The sequence below is a fragment of the Cavia porcellus genome, unplaced genomic scaffold, assembly GCF_034190915.1.
Source record: "Cavia porcellus strain 051 isolate PalLab524CR breed Dunkin Hartley unplaced genomic scaffold, mCavPor4.1 scaffold_17, whole genome shotgun sequence".
NCBI lineage: Eukaryota > Metazoa > Chordata > Mammalia > Rodentia > Caviidae > Cavia > Cavia porcellus.
This window is the reverse complement of record NW_026947500.1, coordinates 2872845-2899331: the sequence shown is the minus strand read 5'-3', so window position 1 is coordinate 2899331 and position 26487 is coordinate 2872845. Positions and strand designations below refer to the sequence as shown.

At 41.7% G+C, this 26487-nt stretch overlaps 2 protein-coding genes across 6 annotated transcripts; one reads left to right on the top strand and one right to left on the bottom strand.

Moving 5' to 3' along the window:
- Window positions 1–623: 623 nt before the first annotated feature.
- Gpr160 (G protein-coupled receptor 160) lies at window positions 624–22160 on the bottom strand. Of its 5 annotated transcripts, XM_063227143.1 has the most exons (4): window positions 21602–21779; window positions 5023–5133; window positions 2419–2454; window positions 624–1861 (listed from the first exon to the last, which is right to left on the bottom strand). In XM_063227143.1, the coding sequence occupies exon 4, from the start codon at window positions 1792–1794 to the stop codon at window positions 778–780; it is 1017 nt and encodes a 338-aa protein (XP_063083213.1). In that variant the 5' UTR covers window positions 1795–1861; window positions 2419–2454; window positions 5023–5133; window positions 21602–21779; the 3' UTR covers window positions 624–777. The 5 variants fall into 5 exon arrangements, with proteins under 5 accessions (XP_063083213.1, XP_063083216.1, XP_063083212.1 ...); XM_063227146.1 differs by lacking the exons at window positions 2419–2454; window positions 21602–21779 and adding an exon at window positions 22057–22160; XM_063227142.1 differs by lacking the exon at window positions 2419–2454 and having other exon boundaries at window positions 21602–21709.
- LOC134471088 (collagen, type I, alpha 1b-like) lies at window positions 11005–22699 on the top strand. Its single transcript, XM_063229002.1, has 4 exons — window positions 11005–11145; window positions 14904–15037; window positions 21562–22370; window positions 22598–22699. The coding sequence occupies exons 1-4, from the start codon at window positions 11005–11007 to the stop codon at window positions 22639–22641; spliced, it is 1128 nt and encodes a 375-aa protein (XP_063085072.1). The 3' UTR covers window positions 22642–22699.
- Window positions 22700–26487: the final 3788 nt, after the last annotated feature.

The following is a 26487-nucleotide window of genomic DNA, read 5'->3' as shown; positions in this document are numbered from 1 at the left end:
CTTGTCTCACTCCAAGGGTTCGCTCGCGCAGGTAGCTCCCCGACTGAGGAGGTCTGACGGTGAGTGGAGACGTCTGCTGCTGCTGGGGAGGGAGGTGCCACTGGCACCTGGCAGACAGCGGGCAGGGATGCCAGATGCTGCTGAGCATCCTACAGTGCGTACAGCAGCCTCCCACCTGAGAAAGCCTCCTGCAGTGTGATGATATGATACGCATGTATGACACATCAGCTGAAAAGGAATCCAGTATGTCATGGGAAGATGCCTACTTGCTACTCCCACGTCCACAGGGTGACTGAATGAAACTCTCGGCTTCTACAAATATTTTCATTAAGACCAGAAATACATTTTAAAAATCAGCTCAATTTAAAATGAGCCAATTTTCCTCTTAAAGATTGTACTACACTATTTTAAGAAAGTGATTTTTATTTTTTTCTAAATACAATAAAATATTTAAATTCATATTTTAAAGTTGTTGGTGAAATCTCAGATTTATATAACACTTTGGGTTTTAGGCAACAAAAACATCAGTATGATCAAATCTTAACTCATTTCACTTTTGTATTAGTAACAAATTAATGTTTATACAGTGTTCCTGAACAGGCATAAAAACTTCTTGGCCTTACTTTGTTTTCTAAAAGTATTTAATTCCCAAAAGTACACTGGAAAACATAAAAGGTTAGGGGAGGGGGAAGAGTTTCTGGTGTGTCCTGAGTCACCATTCTTGCCTGTTTGTAAGGTTGTGATTTTTGTTGTAATTGGTTTCAAGATGGCAACATGTTAACAAATTATTATTGAGATAGGCTTTTCAATCTGTTCAAGATTATGTATTGTGAGTGGAATGAAGCAGCATTTCCAGTTGACAAATGGGTCTATGGGTAGTGAGGTATCTCTTAAATAAAGCTTGTGACAATTAAACCAACAAACCGTGGCAATGAGAAAGCTATTGACAAAGTACAGCCAGGGAATGTTCATCTCAATATATGCAGGAATCCGTACTTTAAGTAAAAGAATGAATCCCTGAAGCAGTACAAATGGGAACCAGGTACCAAGAAAACAGACAATGAGCTTGGGCAAGAGTATTTTTTTAGAGTTTACAATATAACTAGGGAGGGAGGAAGAAGGAAAATATAGGACAGTTTCATTCATATAGGAAGTTATTTGAATAGTTTGTACCATGGTAATAACTTCTGACCAAGAGGTTATAAAAGCCATAAATAAAACTAGCATCATGGAAAGGGACAGGAAGAAACTCTGAATGCTGACATAGACAGGACATTGGTAAGAATAAATATTCTGCGCCTTCAGGCTTTGGTAGATAGCTGGATCTCCCAAAACATAGGTAAGGACTGAAATCCAAATTAAAATTACTGCAAAGAAATAAAATGACTTCTGACATTTAGAAGAAAGCTTGGTGAGTTTAGAGAAATTCAGGCAATAATCCATACAAGATACTAAGACAACTGGATAATGCAAAAAGCCGTAAGTAAAGGAAATAATTTGAGCAAACAGGCAGATATGGTATTTAGTAAACCTAACACCTAAAAATACAAAATCCCTGAAATAAGATATAATGGAAATGTTTACCAGAAATAAAAAATCAACAAATGCTAATGAAACACAAAAACATTCCATAAAATTTTGATAGGTTTTTTTCCTTCTCATGCCTAGTGTGAGGATATTTAAAAATATTTTGCCAAGTATGATAAAAAACAACAGACAAGTAGCATCTAGAGGCTGATTTGTTTGACCTAACTGGTACTGAAAAGAGCAGTTGTCTGAAGAAAAAGGTGTCATATTTTTAGTTAAATTTCAAGACCTGCTGAAATACATGTAAAACATTGCTTCACTTTATTTTCCATCCCTGCAAAAAAAAGAAAAAAATCTGATGTTATCTTGATGCCATTTTTTTTACAAAAGCAAGTACCTCTATTGTTAAAAATCTACTTCTATCATTTCTCACAAATTATAAATAAAAATATTTCTCATAACAGTAATAGAATATAGAATCAAGAATTAATGTATGAAGTCCTGAGCACTGAGGTTTTTAAACCAAAATGTTGTATGTGACTATCTCCTACGTTAAGGTGTAGATCTTAACATTTTGAAGAGAGAAATGCTATTCTTCTAAAACCACAACACCTACCTAGAATAATGTTCCACAACAACACTGTAAACAATCACTGATAACTTTCAACCCAGCTCCACTCTGACTCTGGACAGCATTACCCATTTTTTTTCTTTTTGCCAGTGAAATTTAAAAACTATGTTTATAGGCCCTTTAGCATATCAGTTTTCACATCTTTTTAGGTGCAGGATTATCATCACTATGACATCTCTGAAACTCGAAAACACAAAACCAGATTGTTAAGCTAAAAATCATGGGGACGGTGGTGAAGAAAAAGAGGAATAAGGGTTTACCTGTGGCTATGATCATTCAGGTGTGGACCTGAGAGACTACAGAGAGAGAAGAAAGCACCATGAGGAGGGGCACAAGAGCAGGAAGTGAGGCTTGAGTAATAATAAGTGCATCTGAAAACAGGAAAAAGTGATTTTCAAAGAGGTCAGGGAAGAAGTCAGGAAAGGATATTAAGAGATTCAGGAAATTTGTCCTAAAAAAAAAGGTTGACTTGATGGTGGTATCTCTGTAATACTGTTCAATAAGTATAAATAGCAAACAAAAACAAAACCCTGTATTACACCTATCCACAAATGTTAACAACTGGAGATGGGTTAAATGCAATGTGTGGTACATCATTATGCTATCCTATTATGCAGCTATTAAAAATGTTCCTCAAGAGGCTGGGGATTTAGCTCAGTGGCATACGCGCCTCAGGCAGTCATGAGTTCGATCCCTGGTACTGATAAAAATGAAAAAGACAAAAAAAAAAAATGTTCCTCAAGATAGGAGGAAGATTAGTTTCCTACTTAAAACTACTTTTAAAACACTTCTTAGATTTAATGCTTATGAATTTTTTACATGTTAAATACCAGCTGGGGATGGTAGTGCACACCTGTAAATCTCAGATGCTTTGGAGGCTCAGGCAGGAGGATCACAGGTTTTAGGCTAGCCGACTAACTAATACTGATGAGTGAGGCCCTGGGTGTGGTGCCTAGTACCAGAAAAAAATAAATCACAGTCAATTTGCACAAGCTGTTAAGAGAAACTTGGGTTATAAAATTATGGAGTAATACACTATCTGATTTTTACAAAAAATTGTGCATGGTAAAATTATACTTGGAGGTTTTTATGTACTTACTAAATTTTACAGAATAAAATAAATATTGCATCTGAAAAGTAAAAAATGAATTTTCCTAAAAGCTTATCACTGATGATTACGACAGCAATGGGGTAGTGAAGAGAGATTCAGAATGGGCCATATATCCATCTGTCAAGAGTCACTCAGGAAAGTATATACATAATTGGCTGATACACATCTACATGTAAAGTTACGAAAATGCAGTATTATTTTTTCACAAATATAAAATCAAGCACCACCCAAGTATTTTCCTACATTCTAGTTTTTCCTCTATACTCACAATACTATATCTGAAAAAGTTCCATCAGAGGTTCATGACGGACACAAGCATCACTGCCAACTTGACAACTGTCAAGTGGTGCTGCTTAGAGACAGCAGCCTGGATGCAATGGCCAGAGGTGGCCTCTTGGGGCCAAGAAAACAACAGAGTTAGTTTTTTAAAAAAGCCAGTTCTGGCTTAAAATGGGTGTGGGTTCATATTTATACAGGCCCAGTTTTTAGAAGTATCTTTTGGATAAAAGAAGTAAAAAAGAATGACTTGTACTGGATGATTTTATCCTTCCTAAGTTCTAAGCAAAACAAAACAAGCTAATTAGATTCACCAAGGGATGATCCTCAAGTTTCCATGTCATCACTGACTGGTATGTGGAGCCAGCTGAAAGGCAGAAAAGCTAACTGGTGTTCCAGAGGCGCTCAGGAGTTCCACAAAGAAGAGAGTCAGCTACAGCCACCACGGCACTAACCAGGAACCTCTTCAGAAGAGGACTGGGAAAGAAAAGCTTGAAATGCAGTATGTAAGAGAATCATAAAGCTGCAAGAAAAACAAAAGCCAGGGAAGACAGGAAGCTGTCATCAATCAGTAGGACAGACACTGGGCAGTTATACAGTGCTTCCTGAATATCCTGGCAACCAATCCCAACTATTTTAGGTAAGATGTTATTTTATGTATGTATGCCACTTCTCTCATAAATCTTTCAAATTCCAGTATTATAAATTCCAATATTTTGTTCTTTAAACTGCCTCCTAGGTTAAAAAAAAAAAAATCCTTTAGCTGGGCATGGTAGCACACACCTATAATCCCAGTACTCAGGAGGTTGAGGCAGATGAATCACTGAGTTTGAGGACAGTCTAAACTGCATAGTGAAATCCTCTCAAAAAGACTCCTCCAAAAGAAATCCTTTGATTAAATAAAACCAGTAACTATGGGGATTTAGGTGTTCATAAAATGTGGTCTTGTTCCTGTATAATTTCTACTCATGAGTAACTCCTATGCCTAAAAGTTAGTGTAGATGTTTTTTTCAGTGAACCGGTGTCTTTTCCAGGCTCTGCTTTGTGATCTGGCCCAGTCTGAAAGTGTAAGTGGGGCCTCAGACACAAGTCACAATTTCTTTTTACTGACATAGCCTATGCTTTTCACTTGTAACCCAATTAAGTTTTGTTTTTTTTTTTAAGTACTGGGAACTGAATTCAGGGAGTGCTGAGCTTCATCTCCCGTGCTTTTTAAATTCTAAGACAGGGTATTACTAAGTTGCTAGGCTGGCCTTGAACCTGTGGTCCTCTTGCCTCAACTTCCTGAGTGGCTAGGATTATAGGCATTATATAGGATTACAGGCTCCCATACTCAGCGAAAACCCAACTTTTTTTTTTTTTTTCCGTGCTTTGTGCCAGGGATCAAACTCACGACCTTGAGTTTGCCAAGCACTTAGGCCACTGAGCTAAACCCCGGGCCCAACCCAACTAATTCTTAACAACATATGATACTTACTCTCCAGAAAGTCTTCTTAATTACTGATCCTATTTTATTTTGGTTTTGCCACCTTCATTTGTGTCACCGTTGGTTCCTTGCATTTCATTATGCCAAAATGCTACATAAGCCCTGTGTGAAAGACAGAAGACAAAACCACCATCATTAACAGCCATCTTAGGAAGAGAAGCGCACGTAATTTTACTGTTTCCAAATCCTGCTGAGAAGAACTGTGACCTACTGGGATTAGAGCCAGAAACTCATTGTTTATGTTCTTAATTTCTTTTCAGCACAAGGAAGGCAGAGGACATTTAAATTCAAAGCCCACTGAAGACTGAGAGATGGGCACATATAACACGGAATCTGCATAAAGAAATCTTGCTTTACATTGTAGGTTTTATCCCCAGAGTTGAGTAAACTAGTGGTTCTCAAACTGCTTGGTTTCAATATCCTTTTTAAATATTTTATTTTTTCATATGCTTAATAACATTTTTAATAAAAAATTACTATATCTTCCTAAACAAAATTTTTAGTGAAGAGGCACTGTTTCACATTTTGCAGACTGTCTTTGTGTCTGGCTTAATAGCAGATAGCTAAATTTCATCTACATTTACTCAGGAAAGCTCATACTTCATGTAGTTTCTGGGAAGTCTTCTGCATATTCCTGAGTGCTGAAAGTAAAAAGGATTAATAACTTCAAATACTCTGCTACCAAAATCAGAAAACTGTGTTGTGCGATCTCATGTACAGTCTTAGTTTGATGAAGTCCTGGGCACTAAATATGATGCAAGATGAGCAAAGCTAACAGGAACTGTTCCTGTCTGCTGCAATATAGAAAATGCAGTTAGTACCACACCTACTTGTATGAGCCTGATGACTGGGAACAGCCTGTGAAAGAAAACTTTTTAGTGTTGTTGGGGATTTTAGGTATCTTTTAGTCTCCACAGCAAAAATGAAAAATATGATATTTTTCCCGATAAGCAAGCAGCCTTGAAGCACATTTCCTAGGTAAGCTCTGGAGTTGAGTTCAACCTCAGGTGTGATTTCAAAGCTCATGCTCTCTACTAAGCCACTGCCGTGGCTCAACTCACACGTGAAAATTAGACTGATTATGTTGATTACTGACACAGGAAACCATGTTGAACTATCCATATGAATACTTTTATTCCTCTAAAAGGTAAACATAAACTTATAAAATGTGGTTCTTTATTGATGACATGTATTCAGATTCAGTACAAAGTAAGATGTCATTCAAGTTTAGTGAGACATAAGATGCTTGATAAGGAACTGATATTCTATATCCATTATTTACACAGTGTAATTAGATTCAGTATTTTAAAAGGATGGTGATGTTGCTTAGTGGCACAGCACCCGTGGAGTCCTCCCCTCTAAAACAGTTACATTATTTAAACATGGAGGCCGAGAGTGCTTATTTCTGTGTACTTCAACTCGTTTTTTGGGTGAAAAGGCTGATTACAGCCTAACCACAGTACAACCATTTGGTTGTTTTTTAATATGATATCTACCTATACTATTTCAAGCCTCAGCTATTACACATCTTAACTGGAATGTTTTTTTTTTTGCTCGCATGCAGCTCCCTATATAAAGTTTGTATGCTACGTAAGTTCTTTAAGCAGCAGAGCCTCAAGCTCAACACAGTTCTTGTACATCTTCTTTTTTTTTTTTTTTTTTTTTTTGTCTTTTTCTTTTTTCCGGTACCGGGGATCGAACTCACGACCGCCTGCTTGCAAGGCAGGTGCTTATGCCGCTGAGCTAAATCCCCAGCCCCAGTTCTTGTACATCTTAATGTTGCAAATGATGTGATGACTTCACTGTTGCCTGCTCCCAGCCTTGCATAATGATTCATCACCAGAGGACTAACTTATGAAGTGTGGTCTTCCTCCCATACCTGCACTACAGCTGCTGTCGTGGTTCAACTGCCTGCCTGCACTCACCAAGGCACAAAGTCAATGATGCCCTACTTTGAATCTGCTATTCAGAAAACTAGCCTTCATTTGACTACGTCCAATTTAGGACTCAACTTACTTTGACTTCGCTTTCTAATATCTCTGGTGTACAAACAAGCATATACACTAATACTACATTACCAGTCAGACATTAAAATATATTATGTGGGCCCCAGACTGACCTCTGAAAAATTAAGTCATAATGGCAAACAGAACACAATGAATCATAAGTTCATCTATCATAACAAAGTAGGCTTCATCCCAAGGATGATATACCAACCAATAAATGTAATACATCACTTAAACAAAAGGACAAAAAACATACGGCCATCTTAAAAGATGCAAAAAAAAAAAAAAAAAACCCCTTTGACAAAATCCAGCATGATTAAAAAAAAAAAAAAAACTGACAAAAACGAGAAGGCCGTTATCTCAATTTCATTTACCTATGGTCAACATCATAATATATAGGGGAATAAATAATAGGGAAAAACTGAGAGCTTTTCCTCTAAAATTCGGAATGAGAAAGGATGTCCACTATCACTTCTCCTATGCAACATACTACTCAAAACATTAGCAAGAGCAAGTAGCCAAGAAACAGAAAGAAAAGGGGTAATTGTAAGAATGGAGGGCCAGGGGTATAGCTCAGTGGCACAAACACCTGCCTGGCAAGCACACAGTCCTGAGTTGGATTTCTGGTACCCCTACAGAAGGAAGAAATCAAGTTATTAACATTTGCAGATGACATGACCCTCTCCAAACAGAAGATCCAAGGAAAATCCACCAAGAAGATACCCAGAATCAACAACTAATTCAGCAATGAAGCAGGATACAAACTCAGCACACAAGACTCAATAGGACCAACAAATAATGAACCCAAAGAAACTTAGAGGAAAATGCTATTTATAATAGCACCAAGAAAAAATTAAATACTTAAGAGTGAACCAAAGGGGCTGGGGATTTTGCTCAGCGGCATAAGCGCCTGCCTTGCAAGCAGGCAGTTGTGAGTTCGGTCCCTGGTACCGATAAAAAGGAAAAAGACAAAAAAAAAAAAAAAAAAAGAATGAACCAAAAAAGTGCTTACCTCTACAATGAAAAGTACAGAACTCTGAAAAAGGAAACTAACTACTCAAGAAGCCAGAAAAGCTAATCAGCACTGGGCTAGTCAGTGCCAATCAAAATATCCTAAAGGGCGCTCTTCTGACTCTGGAAAGAAACTCCAAACTTACGGAGAATCATCAAGCCTTTCCTGTCAGGAGTGGCCACAACCATGCTCCCACACAGTCAGTGATTCCCTTGCTGCCACCAGCAGCCGTGCAGCCTTGGACAGTCTGTCCAAGGAAAATGTTATCTCCAGCTTTAAGAGTTCAAAAGATCAAAACAGGAATTTATGGACCACTGCCACCAGGGACTGGAGGTCTGTTACTGGCAAGTAGCTTAACTTCTAAAGGAATCACAGATCGAATAGGCATAATCGATTTAGGTTATAAGGATGAAATTCAAGTAATGGTGCAAATACTGCAACCGCATCAAATGACACAGCACAACGATTGCTCCTTCCTCACATTAAGGGCCATGCTGCTCCAGTGGGAAGAGCAGGATGTTTGGGAGCTAGAGAAGAAAGATTTTTTTGCAGACATATATAGGAGATAAAGAACTACAAGATGAGACAGAAGGAAAAATGTTTACTGGACCAGTAGACACAGGAGCTGATGTATCCATATATCCTGGCAATCGTGGCCTCACCATGGTCTATGATGCAAGTACCTATGGTTTTCTTAGAGGCTGGAGCAATGACAGACGTTCATCAGAAGGTCAAAAACATTTAATGAATCAAGGACACATCCTTTGAGATGGAAATCCACAGGAAGAGATGTTTGAGACATTTAACAACAAACTAGAATTACTACAAGGAACTGATCTGTTACAAACTAAGGGCAATTAATAGAACATGTGAATCTTTTAAGATAATTACCTTTTCTTCAAACATCTGCCATTGTTCTCTATGGTATAACTGGTCCTTGTTTGCTCCTTTTCTTGGTCTGGTGACCCTCTTCTAGCAGTTAACCATGAAACTGGAAGAAAAACTGCAGCCCTCACGTTGGTATTACAGAGACTTGCTAATAAACAATAAGGGGGAAATGTGGGCCACAGATTTACATTAATTTAATCTGAGCCAATGCAAGGACTTTGTGCTCTACTATGATTGGCTGTTCTGGAGGAAATCTTACAGATGCTTTGTGTTTAAGGTAATGAATGCGGTACTTTAGTCTCAGTGGAATGCTGCTGGGACGGCATGAGATGCTTTGCTAAGATGTGCCCAAAAGAACAGTAAAATGAAGCCAGATATAGCCAGAGATGGTCCCTGGGTTAGTTAAACAATTAAGTTGTGAATTATCTGTACTTTATCCTTCCCATTTCCCACTTCTGTTCTTTGTTAACAGAAGAATCTAATAAAAAGCCAGAGAAAACTGTAATTAGGGCTTTGGTCCTAGAGACTGTAAACACCCCCACCCCGCCCCCATCCCATAACTTGGTCTTCCTTTTGTTTTCTTTTCATCTGTGGCATCCTGTTTTGGGGACCTGTCTCCTTTTAGAAACCAACACATTCCATGTTCCTGGGTAGGCAGAACCAATACTGTCAAAATGGTCATACTTCCAAAATTGTTATACAGATTTAATCCAATCCCAATCAAAATACCAACAGCATTCTTCACAGACTTGGAGAAAACAATCCTAAAATTCATATGAAACCTGAAGAGGCTGAGAATAGCAAAAGCAATCCTGGGTAACAAGAACAAAATGGGAAGCATCACGGTCCTAGACTTGAAATTGTTACAAAGCTACTCTAATAAAAACAGTATAGTACTGGCACAAAAACAGACATGAAAATTAATGGACTGGAACAGAGGATGCACAAACAACCTAAGCACATTCAACTATTTGATCTTTGACCAAGGGGCCAAAAACATACAGTAGGGCAGTGGAGGTAAAGGTATGGTATATATGCTGCAGTAGGCTGTACGATTAAAAGCCCCAAAAGGTTCACCATCACTCCACTAGAAGAAAGATAGCTCCTTTAAGAAACAGTGCTGGGGAAACTGACTATGTACATGCATAAGATTGAATCTAGACCCGTATCTCCCACAATGTACTAAACTAAAATCATAATGAATCAGAGAAGTAAATGTTAAAGCAAAAACACTTCACCTGCTGGGAGATTAAAAGGTAAACAAAGTCATAGGCATAGGCAGGAATTTTCTGAACAGAATCCTAGCTGCACAGGAAATAGTACAGGGAATCAACAGATAGGATCATACAAATTTAAGAGCTTCTGTACAGCAAAGAAAACCACCAACAGAATGAAAAAACCACCTAGAGAATGGGAATAAAATTTTGCCAGTCATTCCCCAGGAACTAATATCTAGCATAAAGAACTCAGAAAAAAAAATCAGATGGCCCAAAAGAAAAAGATTCAATCAAAAAATTGGCAACTGAAATGAATAGACACTTCATAAGAGAACTATTAGTGGCCAGTAGTTGTCTGAAGAAATGCTCAACACTGCTGGTCTTTGGAGAGATGCACATTAACACATTCATGACAGGGCCATAATTCATGCCTCACAACTTGGTGGCTTGAACGTTGGTGGTACACGCAAGCCTGTATCTCTTGTATCACCAATGGCATGAGCCACCCAATGGGACAGCACTCAAGTACAGCGGTTCAAGATGCTGGGAACGTGCTGAAACAGCACTGAGACTGCATCTTATCCAAGAAAGGGCCATCAGTAAGAAATCTAACAACACATGCTGGTGAGCTGCAGGAGAGAAAGGAACCCCTCTGCACTGTAGGTAGGACTGTAAACTCGTAAACGTTACAGAAATCAGTAAAGACTCCTCAGAAAACTAAAACTAGAAATTGCGTTTGACTCAGTTAATCCCCTTCCAGGCATCTCCTGTAAGAGAGACGTCATACTACAGTGACACACACATAACATATTTACAGCAGCACAATTCACAGTAACTCAATCTTGGCAGCATGTCCCTCAACAGGCAAAGCGATAAAGAAGATGTAGTGTTTACACGTTATGGAGCACTAATGTGTCACGAAGAAACAACCGAGTCATTTGTAGGAAAATGGATACCCCTTGAGGCTATAGTGTTAACTGAAATAAATCAGGTACAAGCTTAAATGTTACCTGGTTTCTCTTAGATGAGAAATCTAAAGTATATTTTTAAAAGAGCAAAATAAAAGATGGGAGATAGAGCTTTCTCAAATGGGAAGGGAATCAAGAGGTAGAGAGAGGGGTAGGGAAGAGAAAAGGGGATGAAAAAGTGAATTTAGATGTGTTATGTACAAACACCAACTCCACACAAGAAATGTAAACATGTGCTAATAAAAATAAATATAAAGGCAGTATATCTAAAGAAGTCAACCAATATGAGAATGGAATTTCTCTGTGCCATAGTGAAGACAGTTGTTTAAAAGCAGAATATGTAGCCGGGCGTAGTGGCTCACATCTATAATCCCAGCACTCAGGAGGCTGAGATGGGAGGATCGTTGCAAGTTCGAGACCAGCCTGGGCTACATAGTGAGCTCAAGGCCAGCCTGAACTCCACAGCGAGACCCTGTCTCAAAAAAAGACAAAAAAAAAAAAAAAAAAAGCAGAATACGTTAGCTTGGGAGCTAGTGATTGCACTATCATCAAAAATGTTCAACTGTACACGGGCTCACTGCTTAACAACATGCTCTTAGGAGAGGTTTAACTCCAAATGATCTCTGAACTATAGATTGCCTCTTGGTTCTTAATGATTACTGCTCTGTTGGTCCTCTTAAAGAAAGGAAGTTACTGTTTTGTTTTGCTGTCTTTTTTGAGACAAAGTTTCACTCTATAGTCCAGGCTGGCCTTGAACTCACTTTGTAGCCTCCAGCTCACAGTGATCATCCTGCCTCAGCCTCCTGAGTACATGTGCCACCACACCTGGCTGGTTTGTATTTTATAAAAAGTTTTCCCCCTCTCCTCTTACACACCACTTCTGACACCAGATGTATGGGTGTTTCCCCCACACAACAAAGGCTCTCCAGTGGACACCAATTGGGAACCCAACAATTTAATTTAATTCAGACCCTAATTACCAAGAGACAGTACTGGAGCCCCGTGGTTGAGGGCTCAGTCCCATGGGACTGCTGCTGACTTCAGATGCCAACTGCACAGACAGGTTACACACGCTCTGTGCTTTAGACCCTGATCAGTTTACTTCTAAGTCAGGAGTTCCATGACCCTTATTATATTCAATTTGTAGAAGTAGCTCACGAAACTCAGGGAAAAGAACTACTGGATAAGTAGATTACCCGGGGCTGGGAATTTAGCTCATTGGCATAAGTGCCTGCCTGGTAAGTGTGAGGCTGTGAGTTTAATCCCTGGTACAAAAAAAAAAAAAGATTACCCAGAGCAAAGTCCAGGGATTGCACCCCCTTCTCTGGGTGCATGCCTTCCAGGAATCTCCTGTGCTGAGCAATAAGAGAACTCTCTGAACCTTGTTCTCTTGGGTTTTATGGAGGCTTCTTTATACGCTGTAACTTAGTAGATCATTGGCCACTTGGTGGTCAACTCCTGCAGCTACTCTCTCCTCTGTGAAGGTCCAAGAGGGGGCTTAGTACACCTGCAAGTCACTTTTAAAATCTGCAATTTGGGGGCCAGTGATTTAGCTCAGTGGCATAAGCATCTGCATGCAAGTGCGTGGTCCTGAGTTTGATCCCTGGTACCAAAAATAAATGAATAAATAAATAAAATCTGTGATTTTAAGCCAGGCAGGCTGGTACAGGCTATAATGTCAGCACTCTGGGAGGCTGAAGTAGGACCACCAAGTTTAAGCCCAGCTTGAGCAATTTACTGAGACTCAGTCTCAAAATAATAAAAATGGGCTGGAGATACAGCTTGGAGTTCAATCCCCAGTACTTCAAAGAACAAAACACAAACAAAAACAAAGCCACAAAATAAAAACAAAAAAGAAATCTGTACTTCCATATACAGCAGCAATTAGAAAATCGTGTTAAAAACAATAGACTCAAAACCTCAAAAGACTTAAAGGATAGATTTTTATAAATGCTACATGTTATAAAACACTTCTGAAACAAACTAAAGAAGACTTAAATAGATGGCAAGAGGTACCAGTCAATAGATAAGATTAAACCAAGATGTTCCAGCTGCTAGATTAACAGGTACAACTGATCTCCACCTTGTGGGTGTAAGCTCGCACCCAGATTCAACCACCCTTGAAAATATTTCTTAAAAATTGCCTCAACACTGAACACATACAGATCTTTTAAAATTTTTATTCTCTAACCAACCCAGTGTAACAACTATTTGCATAGCACTTGCATAAGTTATTAATAATCTAAAAATACTTTGAGCTGTATGGAGGACTATTCAGAGGTTATGTAGGCAGATGCTATGTCATTCTGTATAACAGATTTGAGTGTCCCCATGGGTTTTTGGTATCTGCAGGGACCCTGGAACCAGTTCCTCTCTGATACCGATGGACAATTGAGACAGAACAAGATCTAAACAAGCTTTTAAAAAGTAACTTATTTTAAAATGTGTATGAAAAAATAAATTTAAAAAGGGGGCTGGGGATATAGCTCAGTGGCACAGTGTCTGCCTAGCAAGTGCAAGGTTTTGAGTTCAATGCCTGGTACCAAAAAATGTACATATTTTAAAATTCTTTGTCTTTTACTTTTTCTGCTATCAGGAATCAAACTCAAGACCTCGTGCTAGCTATTTCCTGGTCCCTGTCTTTTACTTCTGACACTTTAAGTATAATATGCCATGGTGAAGACGTTCTTTGGTCATTTCTATTTAGGTCTAATAAGCTCCTATACATAGAGGTCCATATCTTTCTCAAGATTTTACGGAACAGATTTTCTACATTCCTAACTGTTTTCTCACCTTCAGGTATTCTGAAAATGCAGGTGTTTATTCCTCAAGTCTGGAATTCTCATACATACTCTTCCTCTTACTTTCCCTCCCTCCCTTCTCCTTGACTAGGAAACATCTCCCTTTACGTTTAGGTGTTCTTCTTTCTTCTGTTTGATCTAGTTTGTGATTGAGGCCTTCAGTGCCCCCCCTACACACACCCCTTTTAATTAAGTTTTTTATTTCCAAGATTTCTGTTTGGTTCTTTATCAAAATCTATCTCTTTGCTGAATTTTGTATTCATATCCTGCACTGTTTCCTTAAACTGTTTATCTGTATTCTCTTGGTGCTCGCTGAGCTTTTAACAGCCATTCTTTTAAACCCTTAACCAGCCATTTCATCCATTTTTATGTCTTTGGATATGCTGCTACGGAGTTGGGTTCTTCTAGAGATGTATTACCTTTTTTTTTTCATATTTCTTGTGTTACTACATTGAAATCTGTAAATTTGGTGGTTCACAAATCTCTGACACTTCAATGGGTGGCCTAAAGTCTTTCTCCTGAAAATGTGTGTTGAGGTGTCAGTCTGTTATGCAAAGTCGGATTTGATTTTAGCTGGATACCATAATGTGTACCCAGCTAAACTTCTGTGGCTATACTCAATGACTTGGACCACAATGTACTACACTGTAATGGAGTTGCGGAGACCTGGTGTCTCTGTGGGCCACACAAGAGTAGGGACACTCTAGCAGTTTAGGCAGGTATAGTATAGACAACACTGGGTGTTAGGGCCCTACTCTGATGGGACTAGTTGAGTTTTTGAGGCAGCTCTCTCCACGCGAGTGCACAGAGGTATGTATGAAGTCCCAGAAATGGGAGTATGCAGGGGTTTCTGACCTCTAGAGACTTCCAAACTCAAAACAGCTCACTGGTGGTGAACTTGACCACACCTGTGCTGCAATGGGTTATTTGTTATCACTAAAGCCACTGCTGCAATAACTCCTATCTCAAAACGTTTCTAGGTGACCAAGGGCCTGACTTGGACTTTCACTGGGAGACAATGTGAGATACTTCTCCAAAGCAAGATTACCATGCAGATCTTAGGTTTCCTACTTGAGTGGGCTGCCAGCCTGCAGGACCCTGAACCTTCCAATAGGTAGGATTGGCAGCAGCTACACTGTTATGAGCTGACTGGCACTTTTCATTGGTGCAAAGGAGAAGACACTGCCTCCTCCAGGAAAGCAGCCAAGGTGACAGGTGTCAAAGTTACTTTGTTTCTTTTATTCCAAGGTTGTCCCAGTTCTCTGAAGCTTACTAGGTTCCAGCCTCTCCCTCACCGATTTCTAGTGTTTTCCCTTGGCCACTCACTAACCTCCAAATGCACCTCTAAGTACATCTGTTACTTTAGTTCTCCTTTACAGAAGAGGAAGTGAGTGTAAACCAGTTAACATAAATGGGTGGCTAAAGATTTATTTTAAAGTGTGTTAATTATGTCATGTGACACATACAAAATATATTTAACATATACCAAACTGCTTATTCTCTATGTATTTACTTATTTTGCTTTAAAAATATTTATGGAGGGTCAAAAATATATTCGAGGCATCCAAGTTCAAACTGTGACTGATTCATAGAATGGTGACATTTTACTTTTTAAAAATGTAAGAATATGAGTATACTTTTCAAAATGAAGTTATTTAACATGAGGTTCCTGATGTCATGGGAGGACAAACCTAATGGTCTCATAGTTAAGAAGCAAAAAAGCTGGGTGTTAATCAGCTCCCACAGATCCCAGACTTCTCCATTCACTGTAGGCCAACGCCCTTATCTTCCATTCCACAAGCCCCTGAAAGACGGGCCCTGGGTGGAGGGCTAAAACTGTGGGGATACACCCTGAAAGAGGCTGCTGCCTGATTGCCGCCTGACTGGTGGCATCAGTCATGACTCAGGACACACACCAAGAAGAGACGATTGTACTACTTCAGGCAGCTGCCTCTGTCTCCTGTCCCCTCAGAGTGACACTTCAGAGTCACCATGCCTGGAGGTGTACAACTGACTGAGGCATAAACCTGCCCCTCAGTGAGAATACAGGGTACTTCCTACACTCTTGGTGCATTTTAAATGTTCGTGCTTTTGACCCAGTGTTTGAACAAAAGAGTTTATCCAGAAATAATCAAAACTAGAGGAAGGAACCATGCTACAATTGCTCTAAAGCACACTTGGGATGGTCTATGAAACATCCTTCCCTAACAGCATCAAAACAACTTACTAACAATAGAGAATTATTCAAATGAGGGACTACCTGCAGCCAAGAGAAACAAACTAATAAAGAACGGGAAAATGCTGCCAAATGTAATTCTTAATGGCAGAAACTGTGGAGGACCACCTGCATGACTCTCCTTGAAAAAAGAGCAGTTGTCTCCATTTTGCCAATCCTGGCCCTATTTCCATGTATTGCTATGTACAGAGCTGGCGAGCACGTTTCCTTATCCCCTTTGAAACAAGGCAACAAGTCAGTATTGCCCCTCCTGTAGCTCCCAAGAAGCATGGCAGAGCTGGGCAGGAGGGAGAGTTGGCTGGGTTCGAACCTCGAGAAAAGAGGCCATGGCATCTCAGGGCATAAAAAGTTACACTTTAGAGCTGAAGCACTGACCCCAAAACATTAGCGACTGCCTCGAATTACGTAACACACATTACTCTACATAGCTCTCTTTGCATATTGCAGAGATAATTTCAGGTCTCCGATCTAGCCCAGCTCACGCACTCATGTACTTCCTGCCTCTCCCACGCCCACTCACTCACTCCCCTCCTTCATGGATTAATAAAATCTGGGTTCAGCCATGGGCCAAGGCCTTTGCTTTGGTTAGCCATCATCCTAGCTAGACTTAGTGACAGATTCTGCTAGCCTGGGGCTTAGCCATCTCTAACAAGACATCTGCCCAATTTGGTATTGGCCCTGAGAAGCAACTTATCTAAGAGTAACTTGTGTGTTGTTCTTCTCACTCCAGAAATAAACCTCCTGCACCCTCTGCACATACACCGAGCCCTCTCCAATCCCAACACTCCACAACCACCCAAGCATTCTACCCCCAGTTCCCAGTAAATCTATTTCCTGTTTTGTGCACAGATGCTCCTTCGAGTCAACTGTTGACATGTCATTTCTTTGTCTATCTTGCCAAAATCTTATCACTTAGGACCTCCTTTTTCCTTACAACTAGAAATATGCCTTGGTGTCTTTATTCTCACCATGGGTTGCAACAGAAGTAATAGACTGGAACTCACTAGAACTCTAGTAACTTTCCATGGGATTACAGATATGAACTTCCCAGGTTGTGACAAGGACGGGAAAGGGCTTTCAATAAGACACAGCATAAAGCCCTATGTGGCAGGGCTTCTCACAGGTGGACGGGACGGGATTCCCCTAGCCTCCCAGACTCCCCTGACCCTGAATCAGGACTACTGAGGGAAGCGTATTTATTTTTTAAGCTGTCTTTTGTTGTTTATATCTCACACACTCATAGGTGAGAGCTGGGAGAGTTACTGGATCACAGGTGTGTGATACTGGACCATGGGGGTGCGCTACTACCTTAACCCACAGTGGGTTTATAGCTGGGTGCATTGAAGATCAAATTAGATATCCCTCTTTAAAATTAGGAAACACTTTAAATCTTTTTATCAGTCAGTTAACGTCATTAATAATACTTTTCCAAGAAGAAAAGTAAATCCGACAATATATCTAAAGTTACCACAAAGGGAAAAATCAGACATAGTTCACTATGCCAGTGAAATCCTGTTAGCCTCTCGTGATAGTCCTATGCTTACCTCCAATTGGCATGAGACACTGGATGCACAGAGGATCCAGCCTGACCTCTGCCAGGCACACCTGCAGCTGGGGCTCAGGGGCCCATGCTGACACAGGTCTGCCCTTCATCCACACTAAAACGCCAGGAGATTCCATCTGCTTTCACAGGGAGAGGGGACTTTAATCCCCAAACAACAGAGATGAAGCCTTGGTTCAAAGCCAAACGGTCAGGCCCAGCTCTTATCCATTCAAAAGTAGCTGCCACACCAAATAATTAGTGTTCATGGAGCATGTTTCCCAAATCCCACACCACAGCCCACGGGTCAGTCTGTAAACAGAAGGGTGAGAGCTGGAAAGCACTTGTACCCTGTCCTCTTATTCCAGCCACATGACAGGGTAGGAATTCCTTTTAATAAGGGAAAGTAAGAGAGGCAGCGCCATCAACACCAATGACAGCTGACGCTGATGAAACCTCATTCCCCGAAGGCCCTGGGAGAAACTCCTGACGTGCCGTTTAATCTTAACAGCTTTAGAATGCAGGCAACATTAGAAAGGAAATGAGGTGCAGAGACTGTAAAAGTAGGCCGCGATTACACAGGTAGCAAAAAACCAGGAATTAACCCCAGCAACCTGGCTAAGTCCACATTCAGGACTGATTCGCTTTGCCTTTGTGTGCTCTACAGAATATGTAATCACCCACTTATCCGTGATGGGGGAGTACCAACCACCCTGGGAAGTGCAGCCCTGAAGTCCCAGGTCCTGGGTGTTTACAAAACACCTCAGCCTCTCAACTTACTGCTTTCAGCCTCAACCAGCGGGTTCCACTGCAGCCCCATCCTTTCCCCTACTCTTTAACACAGGTCCAATCAAAGTAGCTCCTCAATTTTCTTCAAGACCATTCCATAAGGTTCATTTTTCCTCCACATCAATAAACACACACACAAGGCTATAAACACTCAGGGCTCAGGAAAGACACAAAAACCCAAGCAGATGAAGCGCCAGGTAAGGACATTTGTCCCATGACCTTTACAAGTTTCAAGAGGCAGAAATGAAATCTATATTGCAGAAACACCTAAAGGCTTTCAGGCGGCTGTGCTTAGTGTAAAAGCAGACTTGTCATTAGCAGGAGTGTGGTGGGCAGAGAAGGATGAGGGGGAAACTTTGCAAGGTCTGGGAGACTGAGTGACTGGGATCCAGTTTAGGGCAGCTCCATCTCAGCATCTATTTGGGTCCCTGAATCAAGGTGCTTACAAAGGAAAGGCTTTGGGGGACTCCCAAGGTACACCAGGCTCATCTTTCCACTCACAAAGCACTCACAGTGTATGATTTTGGTGTCATCCCTGGCTTTTTACAACTTGCGTACACATGGGCTCCATTTTTTTTAAACTGCAAGGGTAGCAAATCTAAAGTCCTGTGTATGTGAGAAAAGCAGGCAGAACATGAGGGAAAAACGACAACTTGTGCTCATTCTTCTGACACCGAAGGACTGCAGAATAAACATAGCCTTTTTATTTCCTGTCAATGTATCTGGCTATTCCCTTTGGGACTGTAACACACAGATTTCTCACTGTAAGAGAAACAACAGTGCAACCTCAGGGGACACCTCAGGCTGCTGCCTGCTAACAGCAGTGTCAAACGGCAACAGCTGCAACTAACACAGACCTAATGCCCCCAAAAGCCAGGTTTGAATCTTGCGCCCCCGCCCTCCCCGCCTGGAGACAGGTTCTTGCTGAGTTGCCCAGCCTGGTCTTGAATCTTTGATTCTTCTGAGTCAGTATTCAAGTAACTGGGACACTCCAACCCCTCAAGCATACTAGCAACTTCTCTTAAGCTGCAATTACCACGTGCATATTGAGCTGTGATATCCAATTAGATTTGTGAGAATGAGAAACAAGTGTGTGAAAACTACCAGGAACTCTTAATGAACACTAAGTTTCCTTCTGCTGCAACCCTGAAGAAGCAACTTAAATCTTAACCGCCTTAAGTTCAATGTTTCCACCCCTGAAAAGCCAAAGTAACACTTCCACTGCTGCATCACCATAGGATGGGAGGAGATGATGTGGATGAAACCAAGGTGCTTACCAAGGTAGAATATTGTTGGTTCAACGGCCAACACCCATTCCTCTCATTCAAGGCCATCAAAGGAGCAATCTGCTTTTTTAATGCACTTGTCCCCTTTCAATAACATGAAATGGAGAGAAGACAGGGCCACATTTGAGGTAATTCCTTAGCTATTAGCAGTCCACTCTCCAGACTAATTTCACCACCCTCTAATGAGGAGAATAATCAACATCAGGTCAAGGTCACTTAAAAGCCTGCAAATTTTCTCCTTCCACACTCTCTTCATGTTCAAACTGGAGAGGAAACTGAGGTAGAAAATAAAGTTGCTTAACAGTCGCATACTTCTTTTATTCATGCAATAAAATCAAGCAGTTTCACTGAAGTATCATCACAAATTCACGATAACTTTCCAACTGTCAGAGGATATTGGTTGGTTCTTTTTTTTCCTACACATTACAGTGAAACTAGATCATTCCTTAGAGCACTCCTCAACTGAATCTTAAAGCATCTTTACAACTTCTTTTACATTAATTAATCTACAAGGGTAAGGTCTAGGCTAAAAGAATTCATCTAACACTTAACTTTTTACTTGTATTATTTGTCTTGTTTTCTTTTTTACATTAAGGAGGCACTAAAATCAGCTACACTGAAACTACTATAAACTATGGGTTTATCTTCAAAGAGTGTGTCTCTCCTTATTGAACTTCAACAGCGTACTGTAAGAAAAAAAAAATCAGTACTTCTACAATTACTAAACCAGCATGGCAGAGTGAATCAGAATTAAGATAAATCCCAAGGGGGAAAAATGAGCAAAATGAGATGAATATACCCTCTAGACACCCCTCCATCCCTGCTGAAGCATGGTTCTTGGAGAAAAGAACGATGTTAACACTATGCAGAATTTTTAGGAGTCAGTTCTTCACTATATATTGACATATCGTGATCTCTGCAGCAAACTGATAAAGACATGAAAAAATCAACACAAAAGAAAGCTTTCTTTCACATAAGATCTCTACCCATCTTGGGTTTTGGTTTTATGTAAACCTTTTGACACGTACAGTGCTTCTAAAAGGGCACACTTTGTTCACCACATTGGAGATGAGTGTTATCTGGAAGGGATTTGGACAACTGTAAAACCTGCTGCTAACATGTTTTCTACAATCTGCAGCTTCGCTAATACCCTTTGTGCAGAAAGAGCTGACCCAGCATCAACTTGATCCACTGGCCTTTGACACCTGAGCTCAGTAAACACCCTGAGCCTTTTGAGCAAAAGAAATCAGTACTCCAAAGAGGGTGAGAAAGAAAACTTACTACTGGAGAAGCGGCCTCGACAACCACATTACAATGAGGATTTCTGGGTGGCCTTGAATCTGGAATCAAACGCAAAGACATGTATGCCATCACTTCAACTTTTCAACAACTCACAGCCAATCTATTTTCCTCTAGTTCCCCCCATTTCTCTGTCAGTAGCACTCCTAGAACCTGGGTTACTAAGACGCAAATCTCCTAACTTTCAACCTCAGTTTAAAAGATAAAGGTTATTAAAAATACATTACAAAATACATCAAACCAAGTAGACACCAAATAATAAGTATAAATCTCTATTGTCTCAATATTTTAAAACTTTTTCATCAGGTGAAGATCCAGCCGCAGTTCACAAGTTGCACTGCACATTACACCTGAAACTGTTTCTATGTCACGAATTCCTCACTCCTGCGATTCTCACAGAAGCCACACCACTGACGTTTCCAGGGACCATTCTGGGGAACACCACAGCAGTGCAGAAAGTGCCACACACGAAGGTAGAGACTTACAAGGTATCGAGAAAACAATGCTGAGCACCCAGCGGTCACTTACGTCCTTGGCCGGCGGGCTGTGTCCCGGACTGGGGCAGCGACCCCTCCGCCAAGTCGCAGCCGCAGGGCTCCGGGCTGCACTTCCTCCAGGGACGGCCTGCAGAATCACCTGCGCGGGCCAGAAAGGGGCCTTCAGCCGCCGAGCTCCCCGGGCGGGCTCGGGTCAGCGGAGGACTTCGGGGCAGTGAGCAGGCTCCGTGCAACCGCCGGAGCGCCGGCCTCGGGATACGAACAGCCCCGCGGACTCCCGGGGCTCGGCCCCGGCCTGGCGCGGCCCCGGCGGGGGGCGCAGGGAGAAACGCACGTGCGGCGAGGCGCCCGCGGGAAGGCGAGGCGGCGCCACCGTCCGGAGCCTGGGACCCCCGGGGCGCCCCGCCGGCGAAGTCGCGAGAGGGGCGCCGTGGACCACAGGTGGCCGCGGCCGGCGGCCGGAAGCTGGGCCTTCCCCGCGCTCACCGCAGCCGCAGCTCTGCCCGGCGGCGGCGTCGGCGTCCGCGTCCGCGTCCGCGTCGCACAGGCCCCACCCGGCCCGCGCCAGGGCACCGCGAGGCACCTGCCCTTCGGCCGGCGCTGCCCACGGGGGCGGGGCCGCACGCCGCGCTCCGCCCGGGCGCTCCGGGAGGGGCAGGGCCGAGCCCCGGGCCCCGGCGCGACCCCGCTGCTGCCGACCGGCCGGCTCCAGACCCGGAAAAGCGACGTCGGCCGGGCAGTCCGTCAGCGGGCCCCTTCTGGGCATCCCGCGGGCGGTGGGCCGAGCGCGCCCCCTGCTGGTGAGGCGGGGAGGGGTAAGGACCTGCCTCCCGGGGTGGGGGTGGGGGGCTGGGAAGGGACGCCACCGGAGGTGCGGGGTGTGGGTGCTTAGTGACCCCCTAGCTCGTGCAAGGGCTTCAGTATCCAGCCACAGCCGAGCAGCTGCCCGAGTTCCCAGCAAGCAGGACGAAGGCCTCTCATCCCTTAGCCAGGTTTATAAATTTTCACTTTTGCCATTTGCCTGTAGGTGACAATATAAACGGGATGAACTTGAAACTTGCATGCCACTAAGCAACGTCATGAGGTGCACTGTATGTTTTTTTTTTTAAATAAAAGTCTGCAAATAACACACTGCAGTGATTTTTTGTGTGTTTTCCCAGACTTCTTTCCGTGACACAACAAATGTTTGTTGAACACCTAGGACTTTTAGTTGTGTAAACATTTAAAATACGGCACAGTTTCTTCCTGGTCTGTAAACAGAACCTTGAACAAGAGGTATGGGTTGAGCTTGTTTTCATCTTCCAGAAAGTCTGGGACTGTCCTTGCCAGGAACTCCTTAATGTCTGTCAGGAGAGCAGTCAGAAACATTGATATAGGAGGATGAAACTCCTGACCTACTGTATGTCTGGTATGAGTTCCTGGACTCTAAAATCGAAGAATAAATTTTAGGCACAACAGAGGTTGAGTGAATATATTTATTGAGAGAGATAAAGCTTATGTCTGGGAGATGTTCAGGGGGTTGCCAAAAAACTCTGTCTTTTTTTAGGGACTTTTATAGAGTAAAATCATGAGGTGAGATGGGTTCAAGGGGGGAAAAATGGGCATAAGGTGGAACAGAACTGTGGTCAACCAATAAGGTTAATTGCTCAGGTAAATTGATTAAATCGGTAACAAATGGGGGAGACTCACGCAGTAAGTAGGCATGCTGAACAGCAGGGACTCTCCCTCTGGGGGGTTTGGATGGTGACTCCTGACTTGCTCAGGCTGATAGAGAACTATTTGCACTGTGGATCCTTAGAATGTGGTGATATTTGTTTTGCTTTCGGTCTTTGAGAGCTGGCCCACAGCAGGAGGTGTTTGTCTCTTCTAAGGCTCCTTTCAGGGCTCTCACCCCTGGCTGACTGCCTATAATATTTCTAAGTAACCCGCTGCCTGTAACAATATGACAGAAGTATGACTTGTTAGACTGAGTAGCACTTCACCCACCTCTGTATCTTAGTCTTTGTGTCCCTATTATCCAGACTGCTTAGGGTTGTAGAAGCCACAGCCTTAATCCTAGTACCCGTGAGCCTAGCACTGCCCATGAATCAATCCCAGCATCACACACTGTACATCCAGTCACCTCTTAAATAGCCCCACCTATGACCACATGAGGCTTTGGGGGGACGTGTAAACACAAGCCATAACAGGAGGTTAGGAAGGACATCCTAGAGCAGGTAGGTGGCTGAATCATGAAGACTACAGGATTCACAGGCTCCGAGGTGCTCCTGAGTCCATGTGGGCAAGTGAGGCAAAGAGTAAGAGTTCATGTTCTCAGGGAATGGAAAGCTGGTGAGCGCTGCAAGGAGGGAGAGGATGGGGGCTGTGGGGTTCAGATCAGACTCCTAACAAAAGTAATAGTCATTGTGGAGTGCATGCTATAAAAACAGGAGCTAGGCTGACATAACTTCAAACCAGACTCTCATCAACCCTCCAATGTAGGATTATTACTTATTTTTATGGAACAGAAAATAGTTTTCAGGACTGGGGTGAGGTGACTCTTGAGAAGCCAACTTACTCTCAGTGCTTTTCTCCAGGATGACTCAGGAGACAGTATTTATCCTTTAACATTCCCAACACCTCCAAGTATCCCCAAGTACCTACTATGCCCCCTCTATTTCAAAAGCCTGTTATCAGCCCCTGCCATCCGACCTCTGCCCCACAGGAGGATACTCTCTGTTCTCAGGGGCTGGAGGAGGAATGTGACAGACCCTTCATTGTCTCCCCAAATCTATTCTTTCCCATGTTAATAGAACTGAAGCTGAACACAAGGCCTTCTGTCTCCTTTGTTGCACAATCCATCTCCACTGAGTTCTCAGAACGCCTAGAAAAGCTGATTCTTCTCAAGTATCTGCTCCTCTTATAACATCCCTAATCTCTCAGGTAAGTTTTTATGCAGTAGACACTACTATCTGCCCCCTTCTTAACTTCTGAAAGAACCTGAGTTTCCTTCAAGGAAACCATGTACCAATCATATGCCTCACCTTCCCAGAGGCATTGCTGGAGTGACAAGGAAATTCTGGCCAATGAGATGTAAAAACAAAGATTACATGATACAATTTTGGCCAATGAAATGCAGGCAGGAATACTGGGCTGGCTTTTGTGTTTTGAAGCTGACTGAGCCCTTTTCAATTTTCCTCTTTTCTTCTTCGCCTGAGGCTGGAAGGAAAGCAGTAGTCTTAGCTTTGTTTTGCCATATTTGACTTTATTCTCTCCCCCCCAAAAAAGTAATAAGAACTAAGGAGTAATAAAACCCAAAATGTGTAAATTTTGTTGAAAAAAGAGAGGGAAAAAAAGAGCTCTAAAGGATACAACAGCAAGTGTGTTTAGGGGTGTTAAATAGCTGACCATATTAATGTTTTTGGTTGGATCATTGAACACAGCTGTTTGCAGTCTCACTGTTTGAATGTCCACTTTGTATTCTTTGATACTGTGATTTGAGCAACTATCTCTAAGATGATAATATGTAATCTATTAACTGGTGATTTCTTACTGTTTTTTTGTTTTTTGGTTTTTTTTTTTTTTTGTAGTTCTGTATTACTTGTACCCTTACACCGCTTTGTTTTGTCTTGTGTTTTTCTCTTTTTCCTTTTAAATAAAATTTAAAAAAAAAACAACAACAAAGAAAGCAGTAATCTTAGGCCAAAGAACAGCACACAAGACAGAAGCAGTAGTACCCACTGTAAACTGTCTATCTTTATCCTTGTTGTAATCCTTTTAGTGTTTAAGGCACTCATTGTCAGGATTTGTTACTTGCAGTTGAATGGAATCCTGCTGGATATACTATCGTGAAAAGCCTCAGAAATCCATCTAGTCAACCTTGCTTAATACAGTGTTACAGCGAGGAGGGTATTTTTGGCTTCCAACAGCATGGGTTTTGGTTTTACCTCTCCTGTGCATGTTAGCTAGTGACCTTGGGCAAGTATGTGAAATTAGATTTCGTGGTACACAATTAGAAGCTATGGTAAAAACACAAGACATAGTTCCTGGCATATAGGGAATGATTCATTAATGATCACTGAGATGATTCTTATCTACCATTTCCAGCCTCTACCAAATGGTTCTTTGACAAATATATAGATTGAAAATCACATATTCATTTCTCAGTCTCACTCTTTAGACAAATCTTTCTGTTTGTTTGGATCTTAGAGGTTTTTTAATAGCAAACTCAGTCTTAATTTCTAAAAACCACAGTGCACAGTGATAATGAACCAATGGCACATGTGTTATTGTGTTTTTCTTTTAAGACAAAAGATGTTAGTGTAGGAGTTGTCTTTTTTATAAACTACAACCTCAGTATTCAGGTTAATTGCAGTGATGGCACTTTATGATAAGTAAGTCAGTTTGGGGTTGCAGTTTGGCACTTGGTCTCTAAAAGTTTCACTGTTAGTGACCTAGAATCTTTTTTCTTCATTCCCTAGACTGTATCTGCTGTACCAAACAATTTAAAAAGAATAGAAGCACATGCTTTGTTTCAACCAGTTATGAATTATTACTGGTGTACTAATTTGACAGGTACAGATGTATATTTCTATTTGGTGCATAGCTCCTTTTTTTTTTAAATCAGAAATTCTAATGTCAGTGATTCTAGGATTGTATATTTAATTGGTGAACAAATTGTGTGTGTGTGTGTGTGTGTGTGTGTGTGCGCGTGCAGCTGGGGATAGAACCCAGAGTCTTTCACATGCAAGGTAAGAACCCTACCACTGAACCTCATCCCCAGCCCAACAAGATGTATTTTAATGGTCCCAAAACATATTTTGTTAGAGTAGCATTAAAAATTAATGTTATCCACTTGACTCTTTTTTGTAGTTGTCATTTGGTTTGGGTATGGGAGATTACCTCAGAGTCTTATGTGTGCTAAGCATACATTCTACA

Coding starts and splice junctions, on each gene's coding strand:
- Gpr160 (XM_063227146.1), bottom strand. CDS start 1,794: ATGACACCTTTTTCTTCAGACAACTGCTCTTTTCAGTACCAGTTAGGT.
- LOC134471088 (XM_063229002.1), top strand. CDS start 11,005: ATGTCCCTCAACAGGCAAAGCGATAAAGAAGATGTAGTGTTTACACGT. Junction 15,038..21,561: donor GACCCTGAACCTTCCAATAG/GTAGGATTGGCA, acceptor GAGACTTACAAG/GTATCGAGAAAACAATGCTG. Junction 22,371..22,597: donor GCCGAGCGCGCCCCCTGCTG/GTGAGGCGGGGA, acceptor ATTTGCCTGTAG/GTGACAATATAAACGGGATG.